This window comes from Calidris pugnax, unplaced genomic scaffold (assembly GCF_001431845.1).
Source record: "Calidris pugnax isolate Ruff unplaced genomic scaffold, ASM143184v1 scaffold682, whole genome shotgun sequence".
Taxonomy (NCBI): Eukaryota; Metazoa; Chordata; class Aves; order Charadriiformes; family Scolopacidae; genus Calidris; species Calidris pugnax.
Window position 1 is genome coordinate 3,974 of NW_015091366.1, and position 6,894 is coordinate 10,867.

Genomic DNA, 6,894 nt, shown 5'->3' on the forward strand with positions numbered 1-6,894 from the left:
TTCTTCATTTTTCAGCTTAGGAGTAGATATAGTAACACATTTCTACATGAAAGGGGAAAAGTATGAGATCTTCCTTATGCAGGATATAACAGGTTGTAAAAAGATGGAAATTGTATCTGTAAAACACAGTATTCAAATACATTGCAGAAAGAGAAGCAGTTACATTGAGAGCACACAATGTGTTCTCAACTCCTCTGATACTTGGGCTAATTATTAACTCCTTGCTCAGTAAAACACTGTGCTTTGGTACAGTTCAGCCTCTTTGTTTAACCTGTGTGAAACCTCTTCAGCAAAATAAGGCAAATGCTACCCACCCCGTGCACCCCAAAGCCACCCTATCCTCATCTGTGTGTGTTGCTCAGGCCATCCTCATCTCTCCCTCCTTCAACAGGTCTGACAAACCTCCTGTAGGGCTTTTCAATCTCTTCTATAAGCATTCATTATTTTTTACCCAAACTTTTGCTTAATGTCCCTAAAAGTTCCTCCCAGGCTCTGTGCGGGCTCTCTGCTGGCTTCTAGATGAAAAACTTTCTTATCTCCTGAATTTGGCACGGTAACTTATGACATTTGAGCATAACAGAGATGCTTAGTGGAGGTTAGTGGCTTTTTCCTTCAACAGGACTAAAAGTCCTGCAACCAATTAATTGCTAAGTGCCTTCAATTCTGAGTAATTCTTCAGGTATTCTGCTGATAAAATTTTTGCACCGTTTTTCATAACTCTCATAATGACACGGACATAAAACCACTTTATTCTTAATTTAACGTTCAAAGTCACTATTCAGCACAATGACTTTAAAGTTTACAGCTGGACTCCATAAGCTGGAAAAACTTACGTAAACATCTGACAGAAGTAGCATCCACTCAGAGTGATCTTCAGCTCTTTGCTTTCCCTTTCCCTCTGTACTTGTAGTACAAAGGCCCTTTTCTGAACCTCTTTCCAAGTAAATCCTTATAGAAAGTGCAGAGCTGTAATAGCAGAAAATACTCAAAACACTGCTGCTGTGTAAGAAAATAATTTGTACACACCCTAGGGTCTGGATTCACAAATAGGATTCCTGAACCATCCAGTCAGTGTTAACAGAACGATGCAAATGCCTTGAAAACTGCAAGGGAGTAAAACCAATAAGGAACATTTGGCAATGTGAAAACGGAATAACAATAAAACAATTACTAACAGTTCTCTTGTCATATGCATAATTAATTGCAGTTTTGCTGCCCCACATAACAGCTTTTTACTTTTAGCATGTTTCTGTTTGATCTACAAATACTGAGTTGCATCACTGGGAAAAAATGGAATTGTAAAATACTGAAGATACCTGGTTGAATTGTCAAACAGTTTTTAATTCGCTTTCTTAGAATGTGTTTTAACAGGGAGAGAGCTAAATAGCCATACAACTATATATAACAACTATATATATAACCATACAACTATATATATAACCATACAACTGAAACTGTGAATTTCTCTTTTTCTTCCTTTTACTTCTTACCTGCCCGTGGTGACAGCTGAAGGTATGTACATTTCTTATTAAATTTACTTAATATTTTTAACCATTAGAGATGGATTTCCTGCATCACTCACTTGATGTAGGATGCAACAGTTACACAAAATTCTTGGTGAATAAATCAAGACTGTGTTATAACTAGATTAAAAACTTTTCAGCTGGAAAAAAATTGGAAATACCATTTTCAGTGTGGTTCCTCCTATCTCTGATAATTGCAGCATCCCACCATCACCAAATTCAGACCTAGTAGGAGTCAGTTGCTTTGCGGGGTTAGCGCTGTTCGCTCCCAGGTACCTGTGTGTAGCAGAGTCTCTCATGCAGAGATGGCTTCACTTGTGCTGTGATTGCCACTTCTTCAGACACCCCTCCATAGCTTCAGATGTAGAAAGAGTAGAAGACTAGGAAAAGGTGGAAGGAAGCAGGTGAGTAAATCTTACTGAGTTCCCAGTAGCACAGTTTACAACACGACAGCGCAGAGAAGTCGGAGAACAGGTTGTCCCAGCCCCTTACAGAGCAAACCACCTGCCTGTGGAGAAGTAATGTTTTTACTAAAAAGTAGGGAGTGCTTTCTGCCTGCTCATGACATTTGCTGTGTTGCAGTACTAAATTAACTCCTTTGACTGAGTTTTTCTTTAAACATTTAGAAATTTACACATAATTACAAGATTTTGGAGTTGGTTTTGGTGGAAAGAAGTGGGAGAGATTGTTTTTCATTCTTTCTAGCCTCTAAAATAACATTTTGTTTCATTCACAGCACAGGCTGGCACAGCTGTTATGCCGGGTAAGTCATTAGCTTAAGTTTCTGAATGAAGCAGCATCTGTCAAAGGAAATAGGTTCAGACAACTGAAATTACTGGAGCGATAGAAACTGCCTTTTCTGGGTTTACAACTGAATTTTAACAAATACTACCAAATTCTGCTCACTGCTAAAACGATGCTCGCTGCTAAAAACACACTTAAAGGTTGAACAATACCAGATGGAAAAGTTTGAGCTAAATAGCTCTTAAGGAGTAAATGCCAGTTCATCAAACCACCATTTTTTCCTGAAAGCTGTTTCCCAAGAGCAGAGAATAGACTTGCATTTGCATCTCCTTTGGAACTTTACAAAGCCAGGGACTATGATGTCAGCATCTCAGGCTAAATTAATATGCTCAGTTACTTATACAAAAAGAAACTGTTTTATTCAAGAGAGAGACAGCAACTGACCCTCCAGATTGCTGGCTGGGTAATCCTAGAAATGGGAGAGTTAGATTTAAGTTTTTGCTCTCGAGATTAGTCTCAGTTCCCTTTCTCAATCTCTGTTGAGTTTTCTCAAGTCTTCATTGAAAAGATTTAGCTTCATTCTGGAAGAAAACAAATATCAAAACCTCAAAGGCTGTCAATGGATGATGTTGCGTTCACTTGCTGATAGCTTAATCCTTAAGTCTGAGACATCTGTGTCCTACAGATACCTTACCTGGGCTTGTGGAAACCCTCAAAAGAATTTAGATGACAAGTGAAATCTATCTCAATCGTGAAGCTTTGCTTGATTCAAAAGGGGCACAAACTGTCATTCCATGGACTGTATGCCTTAAAAACTAGGACGGAATTAGCAATTTACCCAGCATATTAACTTCCTGACATTTTACATGTACTGGGCAGATAGTGTGTAAATATTCTGCTTTGATGGGAGTTTTTCCTAACTTTTTTTTTTTTTAAATTTACACTCTACAGCTCCACAAGTCTCTTACCTATATAACGCACACCCCACATGGTACACTAGCGGTGAGTACTTTGAGTAGTGTCTGCTTAGAAGAAGAACAGAAGAGAGGGTATTTAAGACTAAAATGCACAATTCTTATGAGCCTTTTAGGTAATTCCTTCCCACAAAAGCAGCCATTTTTCATTTCCAAGGGGCTAGTATTTTAATTTATACATCTCTAAATGTTTTTTAAAGATCAAGTCACTGAGATTATTTATGGCCATTTTCTCAGTCCTCCTTCCCATTGCGAGACTTCGTGTTGGTAACTTACTAGTCTCTATTCAAGTGACCTTCCTGCCCTCAGTAATACTTCCATGGCCCTCAGAGAGCAGTGGCCCTCCTGAACCTACAATCCATGTGCCAAATTTTGCAGTGGTCAAGAGACACAGGATATGTATCATGTACCTGGGAAAGATGAGGGGAAAAAGGACGTTGTTCACTTTGGGGAGATGGCAGCAGCATCCCTGAGACCCCACCACTCCTTTGGAGGATGGGCTGGACTAAGCTGGGCATACATTTTGTGCAGGAACCAGTTCCTGCTGGTCCCCAGCATCAGCAATTCCATTGCCACAACGTTACGTGGTCATGCAGGACACTGAACCTGTGTATCACTATGCAAATACCACTGATTTGCCTTTACAGTTGATGGAGATCCACACTTCATTATATCGGTGCCACAGAAAGATGATGCCATTTGTTTCAATATCAATGAAAACCCAGGTGCTGTGTTGAATTTAATTAAAGACCCAGTTACAGGTGAGTTCTTAATTTTTTAAAATAAAGTAAATCAGGATATTTGTAGCAAAATGTCTTATGTTTAAAGGCTATTTCTCTCTTTTATACTGTGTAAGCTTTTTTCCCAGCAAAGTTAGTAGGAGTTACTGTAGCTGTGACAGGGTACTCTTCCCGTGGCTGTGTTTTCACTTCTTGGAGCAAAATGAACTTTTAAACTTTGTTTGAAAGCCACCATTGAGAGCTGAGATCCATAACTTGTCTCGGTGAGTAGTAGTACAAGCAATGAAATAACCCTTGTGTTGCCAGTTCATGGAATGCCTGGTAAAGAGAGATTGATGGCACACAGCCTTTTGTGCCCACCACAGACTCTTTGTGCTCTAGGAAATATTTAACTTTTCTCTATAAAGTGATTGTTGTCTTTGTGGAAATCCACACAGCAGTCCCCAGAGCTTTATTCTACTTTGGCGTAAACACACACAAGTAATTCTGATCTGTTTTTCAACTCTTCTTTGTTTCCTTGAGTTGTTAAATTTCCATTACGCTCCTTGACATCAGTTGATTAGGTCCTATCTATAAACCAAAACTTGATGTTTCCTTTTATATTAGGCATCACAATCAATGGAGAACTCATTGGTGATAAGATTGTAAATAACGATGCAAAGATCCAAAATACATATTTTGGAAAACTTGGCATTGCAAATAAGCACCTGGATTTAAAACTGACAGTAACTCCTGAGAAGATCACACTTCAGAATGGCAACGAACAAACAGGTTTTACCTGGCTGGACTCAGTCACCTTGCAACAAGAAGGGTAAGGCTTACAGAAGGAACACTGGGCTCCTTTATTAGTTTCTACACTTTGTTTAGTGTTGATAAAATAATATAATTTTAAGATAGGTTGTCTGAATACATATAAGAAACTGATTCAAGTCCTGATGGATTCTGCTCTCTGCTTTGTTGTGTAACTGCTGAATGAGTATTCATAAATGCCTCTGCTTGGGATAAATGAGTGAAGAATTTTCCCTGATTTTCTATTACTATGACTAAGATAAAACTAGATTTGATGTTGTGCTTAATGCAACAGTGTCTTGCAAATACTTAAAGAGTAACTTTAGACATACTGTGTAAACTTTTAAACAGACACAATAATGTGCTGTAAACAATCTCCATTTTAAGAAATGGAAATTGTGATATCTATAGCACAGGTACATTTTGCCCTGTCAGCAGGTATATTTTTCATAAGATTTATCTATGACAGAATCATTTCTACCTGTGCAAAAGGAACAGGCAGCATCTCCTCCTCATTTGCATTTTCATTGTGTACCTGGACCAAAATCACTGCCTTCTCAAAGCAAGGCACTGTAACAGACAGAGCACTGGAGCAAAACTCTTACTCTTAGAGCATACTTGTTTTTTTACTATGACAGTCACATTGATGATATCACTCACACCATCAGAAGCAAATCTTTATCCCAGCACTAACCGAGACAGTTTGGGAGTTGTCTTTTCCGAAAAACAAAAGGAAGAGGTGTCAGGTAGCATCTGGGCAAGGAAGTGTTGGTTTTATCAGTAATGTTTTTATCACTGAGCATGAAGTACTCTACCTACATATCACTAACCTATCTGTGATTCATTGCATTGTTGGAGGATGAGTTTTGGTAGAAACATCTTGCTGAAAAGTTTAAAGACCAGGCAGCCTTTTACAACGTAATTTAGTGTGAGTCTTGGACCATCTGTGAACACACAGAGATTCACATGGACCAAAATATGCAGCAAAATCTTAGTTTAAAAGACACTGAGCAATTTATAAAGCCATGGTTGTTCATTGAATATGTTTCTTCTTCTAGAGCTTCTTCTCATTGCTGTTAACTCTGGGAAGCGCAATGCCTTAACTCAAATTTTTCTTTTTTCCTCAGTTTAACTTTGATAATTAATAGGAAAAAGAACCTAGTGCTCAAAATGGGCAGCGGTGCCTCATTTGTTATTGTTTTGCATCAAGTATGGAAGAAACATCCTCTCCACCAAGATTTCCTAGGACTGTATACATTGGAAAGTGATAAACTGTCTGAACAGACCCATGGATTATTAGGTATGATTTCATTTAGTGTTTTCGTGCTCGTCTTTCCTTGCGAGTCTACAAAATTTGTAGACAGAATCTTGTACTAAACCTTTTGAACAGAGATGGTGGAAGAAACTGAGAGGCCGTTGATTGGCCGTATTAAGATTTCTGACAAAATACTCTGGGCTCAGACTGTGTGCATCATCTTAAATTCCTCTGCTGCTGCTGAAATCACTGGCATCCCTTGTCCTCCCTGGCATCTTCAAAGCCCTTTATCTCACTAAATCCCACCTAGATATTTTTTTTTTTCTTACTACACTATTCCTCTGTCCTCTTGGGTGGTTTGATCTCTCCTTTCGTCTGACACCTTTCTCCTAAGTACAAGCACTCTGAGAAAATACATGGGCTTGCTCAGTCAAAATTTGCCAAACCTCAGTTGGAGCATCCTTGTACAAAAAGAAGTTTTTGAGGTATATTTTGATTTACCAGCATACATAAAAATCAAAGAATGCCTTGTATCGTCTAAGGTTTTCCTCACGTTAGCCAACAGTCTTTATTCTAGTAGAAGGCAAAGTTGGTAATTCAGGGATCAGAATTTTGACCCCATTGAATGCTGTTTTCTGCCAGTGTAGTGGGTTTGTTGGAAAATACACAGATAGCAACCATTTTCCCTTGACTTCCAATTTTCACTTACAAAATCAGATAAGGGCAGCAAACATTGCTGTTGTGTCAGTAAGTTTACTCACCGTGGAGAACTATGAACTGCTGCAAACTTGCTCTTCTCAGCCTTAGTGTGCACTTTGTCGCCTGAGCAGAGCGAGCCAAGGTGTCAGCGGGAGCACAGGTTAGATCCA

General features: G+C 38.9%; 1 protein-coding gene across 1 annotated transcript in view; it reads left to right on the forward strand.

Moving 5' to 3' along the window:
• Nucleotides 1-6,070, forward strand: part of LOC106899395 (inter-alpha-trypsin inhibitor heavy chain H3-like) — a gene marked incomplete at both ends in the record, with an annotated part of 9,474 nt that extends 3,404 nt beyond the window's left edge. Inside the window, 6 exons of the mRNA XM_014961198.1 lie at nucleotides 1,507-1,512; nucleotides 2,260-2,286; nucleotides 3,219-3,269; nucleotides 3,889-4,002; nucleotides 4,588-4,792; nucleotides 5,898-6,070. Coding sequence (XP_014816684.1) covers nucleotides 1,507-1,512; nucleotides 2,260-2,286; nucleotides 3,219-3,269; nucleotides 3,889-4,002; nucleotides 4,588-4,792; nucleotides 5,898-6,070 — 576 coding nt within the window. The remainder of the gene's footprint in view (nucleotides 1-1,506; nucleotides 1,513-2,259; nucleotides 2,287-3,218; nucleotides 3,270-3,888; nucleotides 4,003-4,587; nucleotides 4,793-5,897) is intronic.
• Between the last annotated feature and the right edge of the window lie 824 nt (nucleotides 6,071-6,894).